Here is a 21,323-nt window from a genome sequence, read left to right on the forward strand (position 1 = left end):
ACGAAGCATGGAGCCATATATAGAGAATTCTTTGCGTTTTGTATTCATTTATGCCTTGGGAAAATTTATGCTTGAGGAATTGATACGTGATTGATATGTCGCACCTCCGCAAGAATCGTGACACTGATGGAAGAATAAAAAAAATTTTTATTATGTATCAATCGTGATCTAAAAATATCGGACTTTACACGGGAAAATTCGAATTACTTCTAGAAAAAATTAACCTAAATAATTTATCGCTTCCTTTAAGTTTACCTACGCGTAACACGCTTTGAAATGGTTTTCAAAGTGGTCAGTTTTCTTTTCTGACTCGTGTCACTTTTCTTGCGAAATTGCGAGATGTTATTGAATAATTCTTTCATTCGCTTACCTGTAAAAGTAGGAACAACCCCTGACGCTATTGTGGGAGAAGTGCTCCGCGTTCTTCTCGTTCCCGAAGTCCTCCAGAGGATCCGACCACAGGAGATCGCACATGGGTCCGAACGCGGGAGGTTCTTTGAACCTGTCCAACTGCAACAGCAACATTGACACCAGTGAGTATTAAAACACTATGTCACTAAATTTTATCTAATTCTAATCAAATTATCCAGAGCAACTGTTCACTGAAACATCTTTGTACTTCTTACACTTACGATCAGTATCGTAAATGTTCGTACCTTCTTAAAGAAGTTTGTCTAAATTAAATAATAGATTCGATGTTTTCAAATAACTCGCGACCTCTGTCCCAGATTTATTTCTAGAGCTCCGTCGGAATTAGAGGGAAATCAGAGGAGTCTCGGATAAAACTTCCACCTCATCCTTTCCAGTCGGGTGACGGGAGTAAAGCCGCGTCTCGGCGGAGAAACTTTTAAATATTCGTGCCGTTCAGCTTCATCGGAATTGTTCAATTTCGGGGGATTCGATCACCGTTTGTGGAACTACAATCTTCTAAAACATTAGGGCATCTACTCAAAGAACAAAAAACCTTAAAATTTGGAATAGCGACACTTTCGCGTACAGAATTAATTTCATTTCATTCCACAATTGAAATTTCGGATCGGTTCCCTCTAAATTAACGTCAGGAATGTGTCGAGCGACACCATTGTCAGCTCTCGCCGATTCAGGATTGGACCAACTAGGGAAATTCTCGTGAAATTCGCGTTAAATTCTCCTGAAAATCACCGTCCACGCGATAATACAACGGCGATGATATCGAGGCTTCTGGGTTCGTTTTCGCGTCGATTGCTTCTCATCTGAAACGGAAACTGGCTCGATTAATCGACCCGTGATCCACTACCAGTGAAGGTGGAGAAAAAAAATGATAAAAAAAGAAGAAGAGTCGGTCCCGCGCGTGTCGTCGAAACGTTTCCAATAATAACCAACGGCGTAATTACCGAACTGTGACCAGGCTGACTTAACACTGACGTATCGACGTTGTCTCTGTTTGCCGCGCGACAGGGAGCACTGATGGCCCGTGTACAGCAAGTTTTGATCATAATGGGCTACGCTAATTATGTTGAATGGTATTAGTTGACCCGACACACGGCACGAGCGCCTCCTAAACAGGCAGAAACGGGAATGCAGTTTACACTGTAACGAGCAGTTTGCACCTAATAACGCCAGACGTAATATCATCGACATTATTGCCCTGGCCAAAGTGGCCGCCTCGTTTACGCCCCCCAAAATCCGCATCAGGTTCGGCTGAACAGTCGATACGTGACTCCCTTGATCGTAATCCACTCGCGAATGTTTACTAGGTTCTTTGAAAATTTCGAAACCAGACCAAAGTTGGGTCTGTAAAACAATAGCGGGTTTACTATCGTAGGAATTGAACCAAAAATGAGGCAACCAGTGGTATTTTTAATTAACTTTTTTTTTTTTTTGGGTCCGTAAATAATTTATATCGAGACTTTCCACTCGAGTCCGACCATAGCCTGTCCACTACCACTTGCGCTCCCCATCTCACGACTTGTAAATCGCTTGCCAGTCCTATCCATCGAAATTTCTGATCATTTTAGACAATACCATGTAACTTTATACACTTTTTGCTCGAAATAAATTGCAATGATCTAGTAAACACAGGAATCGTCTTTTGTTCGAACGCATTCGTTTGAGTTTTCGCGCGTTTTACGATCTCATCATTTTGCTCCGTCGCATTTAACGGGCATATTAATTGCTCGTTAACTGTGTTCGTTACGCTGTAAACGATTGCGCTCCCGGGTGGGCGTCGTTCGCTGCACAGCCTTCGCGCACTAAGAAACACGCATGGCGCACCATGCACACAGATATCGTTGTACTTAACTAACTTCGCTTACTGCGACGTAGAATCGAGTTCACCCTCTGAATTTGAATTAAATCTTGCAAAACAGCTACCAGCTCCAACTTGGTTACAACGATCACGCTCCTGGCGATCCGTGTGTCGCGGAAATAATTCATGTCCCGCGGAATATATTCTTGGCTGGAGTCGGCCAAAAGTGGAAACGTACGTTTCTAGTCAGACATATCTCAAATTCTAGGCTAAATTTTTATCTGAACAAAAGATTGATAAGTAAGAGGTGGATAAACACTCCATAATATGAAAAAGTATCGAACAAGATGAAACTGGAGAGTTAAATGTCTGACACATAGAAATTACGAGTCGTCGTGGTGAATCAACGTGGCTGCGATTACTATAGTGATTTATAAACCCCGACAAAACGGAGCAAAATATTTTATACGGTACAGTGGTGCAGCGACGGCAATGAAAAGATTAAGAGTAGCTCTCGATAGGATTAACAAGACGAAGAATTCATCCCCGTTCCTCTCCAGTCTCGAACCGTTCCTTTGTTCGTCCAATAATACAGCTCTATGCATAAACGAAGGATGCTCTAACAACGTACCACGCTTACGACTAATTTCCTTTCAGCCAATGGAAGTTCCCCTATTAAATAATACTTGGACTCAGTCGCGTAGAATATTCCAATCCAACGAAGAAAGGACTTTGTGTCTTCGCGAACGAAATTACTACGAACATTACGCTGGACGTTCGCGTCTTCTTCTCAAGATGACTCTGAGATAAGGGTTGGAATGTTCGGAACGAATTGGTGCTCGCGTCACTTGCGTTATTACTCAACTAACTGCTTCGACATTTTTAAAGTGGAATAGAAGCAACTAAAATTACGAGGAAGTTGGATCGTTAAGCATTTAATTTTTTAATTCTTTTTTTCTTTCTATCACGTCACTAAGGATTAATATACTCGATCACGTGTATCGAAGACTCCTTCGGAACGATAATGGACCACGGATCATTAAGCATCTCCAAGAATGGAGAATTCAAAATAAATTAGTTGACGGATTGCTGGAAAATATTCCGAAAATCCTTGCTCGGACAACGATTATGAATCGTAAAGAAAATTCCAGTCTTTTTATAAGAAGAGGTATCGTTTGATGGATTGTAGGGCTAACCGTGTGTCCTCCCTTTTCGCGTAGTCGCTAAAAAAATAGATGGGGAGCTTAGTGGGCCAGTATTCGAAGGTGGGCATGCAAATGCCGAAACAGGAGAGAGTGGGACGGGGGTGTTGTATCCCTGGCCAACATTTGGTATTCATATCGCTTGCTCGCGGTCGCAAAACCCGTCTTTTACATAGAACCACGCGGAATAATACATAACAGAGACCGAGGGGACGTATCTATGCGGCTCTGATAAATATTGCATACTTGTCAATGTCCCCCCACGCCTAGCCAGAATTTCCAGCATATTTTGGGCAACCCTGCGGGGTTGGAAACTCTCGATCATCGATGGAAAATAAACGATCCAATCGTTATTGCGCGTTCGATTCCGAGAGAAAGTGAAAAGGAAACCCATACGCCCAGATAATGGAGAAGGATAGGCGGGGACAACGTATTTTTCGTGTATCGAAAGCAATTGTGGAATTGTTGATTGTAAAAATGACGCAGGGACATTCCCATGCATAGAATCTTGACAGAAAAATGAAAAATGGAGCGGTATATCGTTTGCTATAGAATAGTAAAATATAACTCTAAGTATTGTCTAATTAAAATTCAGAGGATACGTTTTCAAATAAAACCTACTTTTAGATAGGAACACCTCTTGCAATATATTTACACTAGCATCGAATTCAAGTGATTATGAGAAGAAAAAAAAAAAAGGGAAGAATAACGAACCGATTAAACATCGACGAACTTCGAGGGAGCGATACAGCGGCCACTTCTCTTGAAAAGAAGAGAGTATTTTGCGAATCGAGTGCAGCGATTCATATCCTTCCTGGGACCGACCATTAAAATATCGAGGCTGCAATTGAATCGAAGAGGAACGACCGATAACGTCGATGCAAATTATCGCGAATACCCGGTGAATATTTCCGACTCGTCGAACTTCACCCAGTTTCAGCCTTTTACTCCCTTCTATGGATTTTCCGCGTGCAGCCACCCCTTCGTGTACCCTCTGTCCCGCCTACACCCGCGGCTGGCTTATTTTCCGCGATTGTTGCAGCTGAAAAGAGGGACTCGATAAACGGGAAGCAAGCTGGAAGAAGAGGGTTAACCACTCCTCGTTCTCCCACGAGAAATACCTCGTAATCTGCCAGATACAGATGCACCTCCCCTTCGTTTTCTTTTTCCCCCATCTCTCTTTCCACTTCTTTTCCTTTACCACCTAGGTTCTCCTTCAACTTGGCTCACGTAGATTCTGGCTTCTCCGATTTTAAATAATTAAATTGTCTTTCCCCTACAATTTATTTTTTATTCTACTTTTCCCCCGCCTCTGACCCTCCATTTATTTATTTATTTATTTTTGAGCCTGGCAAACGTATTTTCGCAAAGGAAAAACTGTTCAACGCCGCGCGGGTGTTGGACGAATTCATGACTCGTCACGGAAACGACGCGGAAGGGGATGAAGAGAGCCGTGGGTGAAAAATAAGAAGACAGCTGAGACAATCTCGGCAAGAGTCGCTCGAACGGAACTTTCCATGGAGTTCTCGGAGGGCACGCGCACGAAGGGAGGAAAATAAAAACGGCACATCCGTTTCCATGCATTTAGTGCACAGGCACACGTTTTATAAGCGTCGTTTAAAACTTGTCCCGAGAGAGAAGCTCTCCTGGTTCTGCGTCAGAACTGGCTGAACTCGAATTCGTCCAGAAAATTCATTACCCCGGCGAAATCCTTTCGCGATAAACCCTGCCTCTGGGACGCTTACTCGATGACGAATATCGTTTTCCAACCCCCTTTGGGGGAAAAATAAATATAATATATTAATTATATTATTGGTAAAATAAAGGATGTAATGAAGGACGTAATGCGCCATTAGTAACGATAAATCACTTTTCTAGAAATCTGGGACAGTAGAGACATCTGTTAGCTAAAAAATTCTGACTACTTTTTAAGTAATGAGAACCATTCCACAGATTTCCTGTGGTATTCGAAAAGGTTCCGGTGCGCATAAAAAATTGCTGAAAGGTCCTGACAGTTGAATATGGTCGTTTGTTTTAGAGAACAGATCTAGAAAAGTGAAAATCCTGGAAATCCTGTTGGTAAACGTCACAGTGCCACGGGTAGTCGATAGTCTAATTAATTAACGCGACTCTTTGTTACGCGGCTCGACAAAGGGCTCGAAACCCTTCAGAGCTCCCCTACCGCGGTTAGGGTCTTTCCATATTTATCGGCGGGACGGAGCGCAGCGAATTAAAAACCGCAGGATAAGGGATTCCGTTCGCGTTCCGTGGAATCCGCGCGACTTTGAAATCGAATGCTTCTTTTTCCGAGCGATTTTATCGACGGTATTTCGAGATGCCTTGATATGGAAATTTGCGCCGCCGTCAGGACGATATTGGCGATCCTTTGAGGCGCGAAAACCCGTAAAATCGCTCCCATACGGCTGCAACGCATCCCTCTGCAATGTGGTATCGTGCAACAGCCAGTTCAAGTTACTCGATAACGTCAAACGAGTGTTTGTTCCTTCATTTTTTTCTTTCACGCCAGATTTCACACGTTTTTCGGCTGAATTTTCTATCGATTTATTTTACAACCATTCTAGCTACGAGTAAGACGCATCTAACTCTAGGTTCACGAAGATTTCTTAGCAAATTTCTGTTACCGAAGTAATGCTTCAAACAAAAATGAGTTCAGATAGATTCTTGTATTTTTATTCGGAAAAAAATATAAATGGTTTTCGTAAGATCTGGTGAAATTAGGAACGGGCCAAAATGAAAGCGTGTTCTGTAAACCTACAGTTTAAACTATTTAACTTATTCAATCTATCTAATTTGATATCGTACTTCGTGTATCTGTTATTCTAGCAATTTTCAGAATTTTGTCGAGTATTTTAAATCTGCGACTGAATTTGAATCTTCCATCTTTTTTACAGCATGAACGCATCGTCGTTCTAGATGGAATCTAAAGTCCCGGGTACAGATCCAACGCGAGCGAATTTTTACGAGTATCAGTGGAAATAAAAATACTCGGAATTCGAGACGGAATGTCGAGTGCATTCGACCGAGAATAACGAAGGATGTCGACTCGCATGTTTCCTTACCGAGATGCATCGGAAAACCAAGATTCACCTTCGCGAAAAAGAGAGGGTGGAAGTAATATTTGACGGTTATATTATAATTTACGAAGCAATTCCGACTGTCTATGAAAAGGAAATTCATCACTATTTAATAAGAATATTAATAATATCGAAATGGTGATGGTGAACCTGTTAAATTCTGATACTCGGATAACGATATACCATACGACTATAGAATATTCTACTTGAACCGTCGTGTAATCGTGTCACTTACTTTGCGTATGTCTTCTAGATTGTGAATTTCTGGCGAGAGTCCACCGTGCACGCAGAGGAACTGATGGTTCATGAGGGCGGCGAGCGGCAGACAGTCGAAGGCGTCCATACACGCGTCGTACACCCTCTCCGAGTATTTTATTTTACCTGAAAGCAAACCACAGTGAGAACAGGCCTGGGACGGGGCGGGTTTTTCCCTTCTATCGGGGAAACGCGACGCCAGCGACCGATTCACGCCACGGAAAATAAACGTGATTCACCGCAACGCTCGATTGTGTCTCGCGGTTATTTTTTTTTCCCTCCCTTTCATGGCTCGCGCATTCTCTCGCGGACAGTTCCGTCGGCTCTTTGTAACGCGACGAAACGAAATGAAACGCACACGGTAGGGTGCCGGGGGAAATAAGTAACCAAAGCGAGCGTTCGATTCGAGAGAAGTTGACCGTGGACGAGAGCCACCGGATCGACTGGCTTTCCTCTTTGTTTCGTTTATCGTGTCTCCGAGTCGAGCTTGGCTGTCGTTCGCAGCGGTATTGTTCGCCGAACAAAGAATATTTCGGGATTTTATTCTCTTATAAGGCGAACCAGATTTCCCATCAGACGAACTAATTTCGTGGCGACGTTCTTAACGATCACCTTGAGTCAATCCTTCGTTCTTTGAACAGATACGACACCCAAAAAACCAACAGGCATAGTCTTACAGATTATTATTGATAGAATCACGCACGAAGAAATGAATGGGGTATCGTTCGACCTGTTAGTGCTATTTAGAATGATAGAACAACGTTGGAAACGCTTGGAATAAATAGAAACCTCGACGCAAGTAGAAACAGCTATCACTGGTCAGACACGTAGGCCAACTCATACTCGACGTTAAACCGCAACGTCAAAGGCTCCTATCGCACCATTGTTTCGATCAGATGAACCCATCTAAGCTTCGTCACGGTTATCCCTTGATAAATTACGATCGAGAAACGCGCAACACATTCTGGAACGCCCTGATACGTCGAGGTGGAACGTCACGCGTTCTGTCGCATCGAACGTGTCGTCCCAGATTTCTCCCTCTGACACTTTTTAATGACCGTACACAGACTCTCGTCGCCAGCCGTACAAAAGCTCGGGAGAATGGTACTTTCCAGGAGTCGGAAGGAACGCTGGAGAACGGATAAAAGGGAAAAGGGCTCTGGAGAGCAATGAAGAAAAGGCTGGGACGAGGTAGACGGAACGCAGGTGTGTCTGTGTGCGTGAAACGTCGTAAAAAGAACGACGAACGCCCGGAGATCATTTCTAGCCGGGCCTGTGTCCACTGAGAATAATAAATCCTTCCATCAGGAAACTCGCCTCTTCGAGTTAAAGAAAACGACCCTGTCGTGTCCGTTTTATGAAATACGAGAGTTTCCAGCGGCCTGGACCTACCCTCTGTCCTATTTGCGATCGAACCTGTATCAATTCAATCATCGCACTTACTCTTTGGAATTCAAGTTACAGACAACTAACCCGATGACCTTTGCTCCCTATCAGATCAAACAATGAACATTCCCCAGCATTAATAATACCAACTATCACGAACTTTGGGAATTGAAAGGGTTAGCAAGAATTCGGACGTGAATTCCCAGTCGTTCCGCGTCACCCTCCCAAATAATTCAAGGATACCGTTCCCAGTAAACAGAACAATCCCTCCCATCAGTCTGAAATGGCTCCCCGAGTTTGGTCGCAAACAGGATGTCACGCTGGTCGTTGGAGCTAAGAAGAAACTCGTGGATTTCTTCCCTCGTCGTAGGTATACGAGGTAGGATTCGAGTCGGGTCTTTTTCAGCGACGTATCGAGATCCTCCGATCGATTTCTCAGACGGAAAATAGTCGGAAGGACGAGCCAGAATACGTCCAGCGAGATTCCACGAGTAGATAGAATCGTGGCGCGTCTTGCAGACGACGTTCCGTAAAAATGAGCTGCGAGGGAACTTTGCACGCGGCGAACCGTTCTGGGAACCTTCTGTCTTTTTCAACAGGGAACAATCAGAATGATAAAGAAAGGAGTGAATTTCCCGTGGAAAATTTCATTCTGCTCTTTTTCTTTTCGGAGCTTGCATCCAGTTCGAGAGACGCTGACACAAAAATTACAAGCTCTGGATTCGCTCGACAGGTTTCAATAGCAGTCGGGGTAGGTTCAGCGTTAAGAAGACTTCAACAAGGATGGAGCAACCTCGTTTACTTATATGACGCCATTAAGGCTATCGTTACGAAGGAACTTAGAGTTCGAAAACTTTTGCGACGGAGCATGCATTCCTTAAAGTGGACACACAGGGATCAAAAGGTAGACATCCAACCAAAAGTGGGCCCCGAAAAGACACAGAGGGTTCTCGTGTCTGGGAGATCCAGTGGACAGGTGGAATGACGAAGTGGCGGGAACGGGCAGTCGAGGTTTCCCTCTTCGACTTCCCCAGCTGACGAACAAGAAGTATTCCCTGTCAATAAAACGAGGTCCGCGGTATCTCCAGCGTCGACAGCCAGAAGATTTGTCGACGGTGAAAGCGGACAGATTGCTGGTCAAACCTGTCACTCGAGGCTCCCATCGAGATCCTCGCGAATGAACATCTCGGAGGCTTTTGCAGACATGAATTATATTTGCCCGTCGATCCAACGCAAAATTGGACCGTTCGAGCTGGACGCAAAAGCTGGAGGGTGAGAGGTGTGCGCTTGGGAACCCATCCCTTGGGCTTTGGGGACTACGAAGGGGTCGAAAGTCGACACCTGGTCTAGACGGTGCGGAGCTGGATCCCTAGGGGCAGTGGCTGACCCTTTTCCTTAATATTTTTACAAGGGAACAAGTCTAAAATTAATCAAGCACTCCTGCGATCCTGGTAGGTGAGCGATCGAGCCCTAATTTTCTCGCTTTATCAAAAATTGGTAAATTGAAATGGACTGAACATTGAAATGTACACGGTATGTTGAAGAAAATTTGAGCAATGCCTTTCAACTCAGAGCAAACAATAACTTCTGCATTATTCGCATACCGATGTTACTTTCCACCAAATGAAACACGAAAATGGTAATAATTCCGTCGACAAAAATATCGCCCCGAAAAAATAATTTTCTTCGATTAAACCGGAATCGAAACGGCGCATCGAACGGTGACGTATCGTCTCCGTTTATCTTCCAATTAATTCTGCGTCGCTGGATGTTTTCCGGTGGAGAGAGTCTGCTCGCAGAACAATCGTTTTTGGCGACCGAGGTCCGTTTCGACACGCTGACCCCCTGGCCGCCAGCCAGGGGCTTTTTGCTCGTGCTACAGCGAACTCCTACGAATAACGCGTGACGATTCGGGCCTCGAGCACGTTGCCACTTCGAATTTCAGTCGGATTCTTCGTCAGAACGAAGAAACTGTTTCCGAGATTGAGATACAAGCGAATGATACGACGATGGGAAACTCTTCAAATTATTGAAAAAGTGTACAAAGGACTTCGTTGTAAAATAAAGTAACGAATTCGCTACTGACACAGAGACGAGCGATATTTACACGGAAATTCGTGTCAATTAAGGGGAAAGAAGGAAGATTTCCTATTCATTTTAATCCGGCTCCTCCAAGGCGACTCGCTTCGTTTTTTTTCCGTTTCCGCGAGTCGAAACACAACGCTCGCGATCGTCTCGTTCCTGTGTTATTTATTCGGGTCGAAAGCTTCGCAAATGAGCTTTCTGGAGTGTCCCCCGCGACGTCTGATTCGCGCGCGAGATATCATCAAATGAAAGTCAAGGGGGTTGCGGAACTCGATCCTCGTTAATACAACGAGATGTCGATGGAGGAAGGCCGAACGAGGTTCGGGGTGTAAAAAAAAAAGTAAGTTCGCGGGTAAATGCATTTAAATCGATGAAAACTTGGTAGGAAAAAGTCTGTTAAATTAAAAAAAAAATTAGTCAACATCTAGTTACATCTTTTTTTTTGTTGAGGTATAGAACACACTTTTGGATTCAGAATATATTCATGAAACGATTCGTTTGTTCTGAGGGCTACTTAATATCTAATTTGAAAAATATATGTAGAAATACGCATTTCACTTTTGAAAATAAAATATAGATAGTATAGGTATAGGGCAGGATACGTGTACTTCCTCGACGAAAGGAGTTCAATGCATTGATAATTGACCCATTTAAATAAAAATTAGCCCTCCGATCGAGCAAACGCTATGAATAGACTCCCATATTCTGGTACCATTCTTCATTTACCATTCAACCGAAAGTTTGCCCACCCCTGAAGCTGAATTTGCTCCCTAATTAGACAAAATCGCGACAAACGTTGGCAAAGAGGCGATTCGTTCGCGACACACGGTACATTCAGATCTCTTTTCCCTCTCGCAACGCGAATACGTATTAATAAAAGGAAACTTGACCTCCAGCTTCAAGATTCACCGATGAGAAACCGTGAGAAATGATTCTTTTCTCCTTTTACAAGCTGCGTCGCGAGGAAGACGTTGGAGCGTACAATTAACGACGCTCGAAGCGAACGTCTTAATTATTACGCTCGTCTCTGTGTCATGATTCGCTCAATGGTTGCGAGTTCCCTTTGTTTCCGAATCGACACGGAATAACGAGATCGCTGAACGCGTTCGGGAGAAATTGGACCGAGCAGCGTCGCTGGATTGTCTGGATAAAAGGCTCAATCCACGGTTTTTAAGTCCCTCAGAAAATGGGATCTCCATTGGAACGCGTAATGGGATGTGTAAACGAACTTATTTTCTAATTTCTTACAAGCTATTAAACGTTACCTCTCTGTTAACGAATTAAACGAAGCCTAACGCACTCGAACCACTCAACCCTTTAGCCTATAATAACACATGAAACACATATCAAAGAATTCGAGTCGAATATGGAAAGCACGATTCAAACACGACGCATGAACCTGCACGAAAAACTTTATAACCTTCTACGAGGTTAAGTATCGTTTCCCTGGAGAAATTATTTCCTTGGTTCACCTTTTCCGTGATTTTTCGTCGTTCAACAAGCGATCGAAGTCGAATGTGTGCTCGCTTACACGAGTCGAAAAGAATTCTCGCCGCTTTTGCCTGGGACGAGGAGGGAGCAGCCATTGAAATACAAATTCCATCCGTTTCCGGGATCGCAGAGGGATATCTCGAGACTCTGCGTGACGCAGTCGAGGCGACCCGCGGAAAACCGTATCGATCCTGGAAAATTGTCCGATACTGGGTCAAGCCGCGTGTATTTACGAGCTCGCGTTAACCCACCACCGCGTTACGTTTACGATTGTAACGCTGGCACGTTCATACGACGTCCGCTGGGATGCAACCCCCAACTGGAAGCTTCCTAATCTTCCACGTGACCCCCAAACTCCACCTACTGGAGTTTCATTACTCGAATGTTGAATTATTTAAACAGAAGATCTGAAACTCGTGGCGAACGGTTGGAAAAATCGCGATGGAGGACCACGCGTGGTTTAGAGAAGATTGAAATTCAACGTCGGCGGGTTGATTTAGCGGAGGGCCGGGGATGGCGGGCAAACAAATAGACGAATAAATTCTCAGACGGAATGAATCATGAAAATTGCTCTGGCTGCCGCGTATCGAGAGCGGAGCCAACCTCTCTGCTAATTATGGCTGCTTGTTGCGAATATTGTTAAGCTCGAGGTACGAATTTGCGTGGAGCTGTCAGGCGATAGAACGAAGTGCTCGAAGGAACACTAATCCGGAGAAGATAGAAGACAATCTATCTCTATAAAAGTGGACGAAAGTGATAACGAAACAAACGAGAGTAAAAAGCCCAACGATATTTGTACCTCTAAAAAAAATTCATGCGAGAAAAATATGTGTGCTAATACAATGTTCCAATTTTGTCTCGAACGTATTGTGTCACGGAAAAAAAAAAAAAAAACGAACACTCGAACCGAATTTTCCGCGAAAACTCGGCGTAAGTTTTTTTTTTTTTATCGCGCCGAGCGTTGCACAACTTTTCGAAAATTTCAGCCTCGGAGTGCTAATGGAAAATGGAAAGCTGGAGCGTTGAAAATCGAATGGGAGTTCATTGTTTGGCTGGGATAAGTTGAGGAAGATCTGCGCACGTGGAATTTTCGTTAAAAGAGTCGTTAAAAGAGTTCGAGCTTTTCCAATTGGGAAAATCGGAAAGACAGACGCGAACACCGAATCGTGATTAGGTGATACTTACATTCTTGCTTAAATGTGAAGTATTCCGTGAGATGACGGCACTCGTGGTTACCTCTGAGGAGGAAGAGTGTGGTTGGATGGCACAGTTTTAGTGCCCACAGGTACAATACGCACTGCAACACAAAATGTACATTTTTTATCGTTAATACGATGTCTTCGTTTCAGTTCAAGAAAAGTGAACAAAAATTATACTATATATATCCATTCATATATATTCATATCATGTATAGTTCATGTTTTCTAGGGTTAAGTGGCTCAGCCACCACGATAATACTAAAAGACTGAAGCTTATACCAACGAACGCATAATAAGAGAGAATTCGTTTCGCTCGTTGAAGATTTCGCGAAAATTCACGGTCTGCGGGGTCGAAGTTGCCACGACTTTCATAGCAGCATAACGCAAGGATAACTTGCATTGGATGCTCCGTTTCCTCGAGGAAATTTGTTTTTTATAGGCGTTTGCCAGCGCAGCGTTGTTTTTGAAGCGATTCGAGCGTGAAACCGAACCCGTTAGTTACCGTTTCGTTCGAGCACCAAAGTCCACGTTGTTTATAACTGTCCTTCGTCTCCACACTCTCTCTTTGTCTCTGATAATTTATAACATCTCGCGAATTACATTCACCGCGTTGGAACAGCCATGCTCGTGACTCGTATTGTCATCTATGCGACGCGTCACACACGTGATCTCTAAGGACGGATTTCTTAGTTTCCAAGCTCGAAACTGCTGTCCAAGCTGATCTAGAAATGTATTTTCTTTCGTCTCCAGTGTCTGGGAGAAAATTAGGTGTGAAATCGCTCGCCGACTTCGTTTCCCCCGCGTGTCTTTCGTCGCCAAAAATCGCGCTGGCGTTTCGTCCGCGTTGAAAAGAAGCATTATACGCTTTATTTCGGTCGCCCTGGTAATTAATTGTCACGAGGCGACGGAATTAACGGAACTGGCATGGAGCGTGGAACAAAAGCGCCTACGCGAAGCCGTCGTTTGGGTTTCAACGCGATCAGCCGTCGCGCAATTAATCTCCCCGGTCCTCGAAACGCGCGCGAGCCACGAGAGGCATTCTTCGCTGAAGTTGACCCGTGAGAAGATAAAGGTGAGCGTTTTGGCAGAGACAATTTCCCTCCCTAACCGCGATCTCTGTTCGTCTCGTGATCGAGAGAGTGTTTAGATTTACTCGATCTAAGTCTACAGAATTTTAACTATCCAAGTCCAATTTGGTTCGCCGATCCTTCTATTCTGCGTACTTTCAGGAGCTTCTATACTGCTCCCAGATTAAACGACCATCGACTAATTTATCAACGAGGAAAAAAAGCGTAGCCGCGATGCACGCGTTGCGGCGGTAAACAATCGTTAAAACTTGGCCGCGTTGGTGGAATCGATACCGAGAGCGGAGAGAGAGGCACAGCCCCATCTTTTATTCATCGCGTATACATTAACGGTTTGTTTCGAATGCGGGTATCACGGGTATTAATGCGCGACGTACGCGCGCGTATCCCTGCCCAGGAACAATCGCATAAGTGGCTATGAATGCGATGTACGTGTGAGAGCACGTGTCGCAGCTATTGTTTCCCCATTGCGGGGCCGATAATGAGGCTCGTGAAAACGCATTTTCGTTTTATTGTACCACACCACCGATGGATGATGTTCGAAATCACCGCGGTGATCCACTCGCGGTGGTATTGTCGTATTGCGACATTCCAGTCGATTTCTGGAACCGCGAAAGCTGCTGACCGAAAACTTGGAGGCTCCAGAAACTATCGGCTGTGTGTGATTCGTGGATCCAAGAGTGTGCACGCGACGGTTGCATAAATCGAAAGTCGAGCAAATGGCACACGAGTGAAGCGCATGGCTCTTGTGTCGTGGGAGGAATAACTGACGCACACAGGCTAGGTCAGCGTTGTGTAATCCACCCAGTACTATCCTAAACATCCCGAGTGAATAATTTAAAAAACGGTCACCCATCTTGGTCCGTCTCCCGTCGCGAACGTTAGCGATCGCAGCTCATCCATCATTCACTCTCTGCCGCGACTGCTACAGTCAACACAAATCGTGCAATTATCCTTAATAAAGTCGCTCCGATCATCAATATTTATTCGCAATTACGTTTGTCAACACGTATTATATGCGTCTATCGACAATACGGTTTAATCTCCATGAATAATAAGTATGACTGGGGTACGTTTATCTGTAACGGCGTCGCTCGAGACCTACTCGACGAGAGGTTATGGAATTTCACGAGTACGGTTCTACATTAGATTCCGTTAACACTTTAACAAGCGTCCTATTTAAGTAGGGATATCCATCTAAAGAAGAAGCTTCCGTCGAGGAAAACGATTTCCGCAACTGGTCACGGATGATAATCCCTCGCGAATCGCCGGTTCATCCCCGTGTCGATGATTAACGACTACAATAACAACACCCCGAATCATTTAGCGCGGCGCGAGTCTGTTGTTCGTTTAGAGAACAAAGGTGGGGGTGTATCAGCTAATTACTCGTCGCCCGAGTCGGCTGATTAATCGAAATTTGGAAACTGATCGATACGCGCCGCTTCTGTTCCCATTTTAGGGATTATGTTTGCACCGACGAACACCCCCATGCGGGGTGTTTAAAGGTTAATTCTATTAGAGTAATTTTCCGAAACGACGATGGACACAAAGCGCGAATATTCGACAAATTTAATTAGCGAACGGGTAGGTTTTCGAATATGACTCTGGAAAGAACAGCGGAAAATGTGATAAACGCGTTTATTTATTTAGTTCCGACCGACTTTCTCGATGGTCGACCCGTACGAAACGCGCTCATTTTCGTTTTATTGGCCATCGCCGCAGTCTGCGCGGCTACGGAGTGCCCGTAAAACACGGAAATAAGAAGAGCATTAATGCGCGTACAACACATGGGGCTGGAAAGAACTTGGAGGAACTCCTCGTTACGCTAAGAAACTCTAACACGTTGGTCGTCCCGAAATGGGTGACAGAATTTTCCATTAAGAAACCATTAAATTAACAATAATTAATTTACGAAATGTTGGGAAAATGCATTCCTTTATGTGGGTATTGAAAATGAAACGAGATCAAAGGCTCGATATCCAGCTTATCTACCTCGAAGCACGCGCTGAGGGTGTATGTCGCAAAAATTTTCCTCATTCCCTTGGGTATATAGACAGAAGAACGTGCAAGCATCCAAGAGACCCGCGGAACTTACGATTATGAAAGCCTCAGGGATGTGTGTGCCAGGTTATTCTAATAAACAACGCTAGACACGCTGTTCCACGTTGAACAACAAGGGGTCTAGGATCAGCTAGGAATTTCGAACCAACGGTTCGGACGATTCTCGGGCACAGGAGGCATAACACCACTTAGCGGCGCGCCTGATTCATTGGCTTGGCAAACGGTCGTGTGGCGTGTCACTCATGCGAACGACGTCGGCTGGGGATCCTCGTGGGCGGCTGTTACTCATCGAGCCAGATTCTATCCGTCCGAGTCTCGCTCTTTTCAATTAAAAATTCAGGAAAACTACACTCTTGTTCTCCGAACTGGCCAATTATACTCCAACGGCCAGCCAACACGAATTACTCACGAAGCTGGTTGAAGACGGGCTTATATATAGAGCAACTCGAATGAAAATATATCTAAATGTATAAATCTAAAATCGAAAGTCTTCGGTTCAGATGGAGCCTCCAAGTGAATTAATTCCACTATGTTGATCCATTCAGCTGTTCACGTTCCTCTCTACGTCGTACTTGGACTGGCCCTTTGTGGAGCCAACGGAGCGTCGCTCCCTTCCGCTCCGTCGTCCTATAATTACACGCGAACTTCTGCTTGGCATCGCAACGAAATCATTTGCCCCGCCATTGTTTTCAGGCTCCGCGTTCCCCTTCATTACTCGCGACCACCCCGGAAAAAGAATGCGATGTCGAACCAAAGAGGAGATCGTCAAAGAAGCACCTTCAAACGACGTTCTGTGTAATTTGTATAGCAAAAACGAAAGTAAAAATAAAGAAAATAAAGAAACAGGGTAAACAAAAATCAAGTCGACCCACTTCGCTCATGTACTTTGTAATTCTTTTTTAACACTATGCTAGAGATACTCATAGAAATAACGATGAAGCTACGAACTATATAATCTAACCAGACTTGTTTGCTGTTGCACCTGATCTTCAGAATTGATATTTCATGTCCTCGCTGAATGAATGAAACGACTAAAAATGATCGAACTGCCTATACTTAAAAAGTAGTATACACGAGAGGAACGAGTCGTGTGTTTCTTATTGTTAAAATTGAAAGAAATTAACACACAGGAAGGAAACAGTTGACGAGAGGAGTCCAGTTAGCAAGAAGCGTGATAATCGATCCCAGGGTCGCTCCTTCGAAGAGAAACGTATCGAGAGACCGATTCCCATAAACTTCCCGCCCCGTTTACGCTCTCCCGATCCTCCCGTCGTGAAAGGATCACGAACACAGCGGTAATCTCCCCAGGATCGTCGGCCGTAACCGGGAAGAAAATAAAATGGTTCCCCCGCGTCCCGATAATCGCATCATCGTTTCCTCGAGATAATTCCGCGAGTATCGCTAAGAACGAACCGGAAACAATGTATTTTCTCGAGGGGTTCGGCATCGTTCGGGACCGGAAATAACGCTTCCGAGAACGTGCACGTTTCCACGAACAACGTCGACGATAAACCCATCCGAACTGACCCTCGCGGGGCGCTACGACCCTCCAATTTATTATATTTTTGCGTTCCTTCCGCGTATCATAACCGTTTCGTCGATTCCTTGCTGTTTTGCCCGACGTCCACCCCTTCGCCTCCCTAAATCGTCGATGTCGTAGTTTGTTACCCGCGAGGGCCATTTGTCGTGACACTGGGACGAGTGGTCGTCCATCTTGCGAGATTATTGGACGGCGGTCGACAAACTATAAGCGCGGAAAAGGATGCCTCGATTGCCAACGCGTTGACTGTCAGGGTAAAAAGTTTCAAGGCAGTTGGAAACTATATGATATTTGTCATTTCGTGAAACTCACGTGTTCTATACAGACTCGCTTTCTTTAACATCTCACCGTCAGAATTAATTTCTCACTTCTTTAAAGTAGAATTCAAACGGATTTGTTACCCTCGCGTTAACTAGAAGACCCTTTAGTTTTGAACCATTTATTCCTACCACTATTCCAACACGTCTACTTCCGAGGACAATATCAAATATAAATTCCTGCTTTCAGAAATAACTCATGACCTAAGTTTTGGCTGTTTCATAACCCCCGCCAAGTTTGATCACGTCAAGGCGAGGGATCCATCGTGGATTTTCCTTGTTAGGAAACGAGTCGAGCGTAAGAATGTCTCGCGATAAACTTGGTCTCCGTCGGAAAATCCCAGTTTCAACGACGTCGCCGACTACAAAGCGATTTTCCAGTCGCTAAGTCGCTTGGGGCGCTCGAATGCTGAAAACGCGTCGCTGCCAAGGCCAGGGAGCAATAAATTCACCTAAGATCGCGAACGAGCAAACGAATTTGAACATCAAAGGTGGATGGGACCTTGGCTGCAAGTTTCACGCTTCCAGCGCGAAATTTCCACGAGAATATGCGTGGGCTGCCTTCGACGCGACGAAACACGGACGGAGAGCGCATTAATTGGTGATTAACCGAGCCGGGACGCTAATTAGCCAGTTCAGTTTCCAGCTGTTGGTCTCTCGTTCCCGGTGGATTTGATTAATGCATTTATTTCAAAATTATAATCATTTCAAATCGAAGATCCCCAATTTTTTTGACCACATGGATTCCTCGGTTCGTCTCCGTTTTTATTTTTAAAATAAATTTCTCACGACGTTATTCATAAATAGTTTGGACATTTCCAGCCCCAGCGGTTAGGAATGGCTGTTTTATGAAAACGAGAGAGAACTTCCTCGGAGCTGCACCTGAACGGTGGTGTTTTTATAATGGGAACAACGGTAAACGTTAATGAGATACAAATTTCAGTTCCGCGATTTCTTTCTGACTCCGACAGACGCGGGCCATTTAAGTTTCCACGTAACGAGGGTCTGAATTTAAATAAGAAAATTACGATTTAAATTGTGGAAGAAAGAAATCGCAATCTTCTGTATACCCGTTGCCCTCAGTTTTACGGAGACTGGAAGAGATGCCACGGGAAAGACCCGACCTTTCTAATGATTTAATTGTTTTTGTTCGCAATAGCAGGAATTTTTCTTTTTTCGAGGGTTTGCGTATCTTTATGCATTTATGGCGAATGAAAATATGGGGAATCTGTGAAAATGTCCATAAAAATATAAATAATGGAAGATAGGACAAAGTTTCATCCAAGCTTAAATTCTTTTTTTCTTTGTTGAACTCGCATGAACGTCCACAAGCTAAATATGCTCACTCTTTGTATTCTAAACTACTTTTTTTTAAATTATGAATTTCACTTTAGGAAGTTTGCTTGAACTTACCTCGATACTGAAATAACCCCTGTCTACGTAGTCGCCGAGGAAGAGATACTTTGTCGAGGAGGGCGGACCGCCCACCTCGAATAATTTCATCAGGTCGTAGAACTGCCCGTGAATGTCGCCACATACTGGAACATACGCAAGAACATACCCGTTAGATCAACCTGGTATCACCAATAAACCTACAGGAAATAAACCAGTAACTCATTCGGAAAATAACATCCTTACAGGCTAAAAAAAAAAAACCTCTGTGTATCTGTATGCATGGAAGACGAAACGAAAAAAAAGAAAAAAAAGGAAACAGGGTATCTCTAGCGGAAAACAATAAGCTGCGAGATTCGCTGAGAAAAAGGTAAAGGGAAAGGATAGGTTAATTTAATAGAGGGTATGCATACATAACGCGCGGGTGGCTGCGAACGATCACGTATGAAAGACGATAAAAGAAGGGGAAAACGTCCGTGAGTGGTCTGGCGTAGCGTAAGCAACGGACTGGAGGTATATCGGATGCCGATGCGGTGGTAATTGGGCGTCGCGACTGTCATCGATATTTTACGCTTTTCCGACGGGCGTTGGAAAACGCCAGCGTGGAAAACGGGAACCAAACGACGTTTTGCACTTTGTGGACGGGATCTGTGTATGAGTGTGTATCAGAAACGACCACTGGGTAATGTCACGGCCGCGCGATGCAGTTATTTTTGAGCCAAAGTACATGGCACCGTTACAAACGAGTCCTTTCATCGACGAGGAAAAAATGCACGCGGACAGGTATTAACCCTCACAGAGAATTTTTCTCAATACCAACCACTGACAACCCGTGGAACGTTGCTTCTACGAGTTAAAAGCGTTTCTTTTTCGTCGCAAAAATTTTTGGGTGCTTGGTACTTCCATTTAATTACTGGCGAATTTTGTTCGAGTTGTATTGTATTCAATATGTGTACACGTTAATGCTTTTTGAAGTAGAAAGAAATTTTGTCCGTGTAATAGTACCCCCTCCTTAATGATCTCAAATTTAACCAAATATTATAGACGTCGCAGAGATCCCGAATCAATGAATACGTTTCAAAGATAAAATCCAGCGCGTACTTTCCGGCCGTTCCCACCGAAATTACGCGTATCGACAATTCTGTTTCAGCGAAATGCTGAACGACTTAAGTATCGCGTTTCGCATCGGTTTCCACCGTGACTGGAACGGCTCTGCATAATTCAGCAACAAGTGGCAACTTTCGTTTTACGCGGGTTCGAGGATTGAATTTCATCGAAGGGAATGTTCCGTGTCCCTTGCAGGCGCCATGTTTGACCATACGCGCGCTACGACTACTGGAGCATGGAATAAACTTGAAATGAACCGTCGATGGAACACGTTCAGGTTTTTTTTTGCCATGCATCAATTAATTCTAAATATCCAACGTGTTTCTAGGCATGCAATTTTAGAAAGTAATATAATGATTCCGATTATTATATTACTTGATTTAAACCTCTATAGGCTGAATCTTTTTTTCTGAATAGGAAAAGTTGGATGGTCGATACGACCTCCTCGATTGTTCTTTTGAAGGTTCTTATTAATTGCAGAGGATTACGCTTCCAAGGACGTACTCTCTCCTCGAATAAATACTATTCGAGGTAATACCGGTATTAACCACGACCTCGATCGATACAGTCTCGTACCGATGGCTTTCCACTTGGCCAGCTCTTCTTGCGGGAAAATTGATAAATCGCTCCCTTTCTACGCGAAAATCGAGCTACCGGGAAAATTCTATCGTCCCTATAAGCTTTCCTCCAGCGAAATCGAATATCCCTTCAAGTGACACAATCGGAAGCGACGGGGCGACTCGAAAGCGGAGAAGGTGGCGATTTATATCTTGAAACGAGGTAAGTGAGCATTACCCGATGAGGTGGATGTTACATAACCATAATCAATGTAGGTGAGGATAAATATGATATTCAAAGAGGAAACTCAACTATCACAATTC

The 21,323-nt window shown here is 44.2% G+C and overlaps 1 protein-coding gene across 4 annotated transcripts in view; it reads right to left on the reverse strand.

The window, feature by feature from the left end:
* LOC128889179 (uncharacterized) overlaps positions 1 to 21,323 on the reverse strand; it is a 79,557-nt gene that overhangs the window by 26,923 nt on the left and 31,311 nt on the right. For all 4 annotated transcript variants that reach the window (XM_054146578.1, XM_054146577.1, XM_054146575.1 and 1 more), the window contains exons 4-7: positions 19,357 to 19,481; positions 12,927 to 13,038; positions 6,760 to 6,905; positions 371 to 510 (exon numbers count right to left, since the gene is read on the reverse strand). In XM_054146578.1, coding sequence (XP_054002553.1) covers positions 371 to 510; positions 6,760 to 6,905; positions 12,927 to 13,038; positions 19,357 to 19,481 — 523 coding nt within the window. The remainder of the gene's footprint in view (positions 1 to 370; positions 511 to 6,759; positions 6,906 to 12,926; positions 13,039 to 19,356; positions 19,482 to 21,323) is intronic.

This window comes from Hylaeus anthracinus, unplaced genomic scaffold (genome assembly GCF_026225885.1).
Source record: "Hylaeus anthracinus isolate JK02 unplaced genomic scaffold, UHH_iyHylAnth1.0_haploid 11997, whole genome shotgun sequence".
NCBI classification, from domain to species: Eukaryota; Metazoa; Arthropoda; class Insecta; order Hymenoptera; family Colletidae; genus Hylaeus; species Hylaeus anthracinus.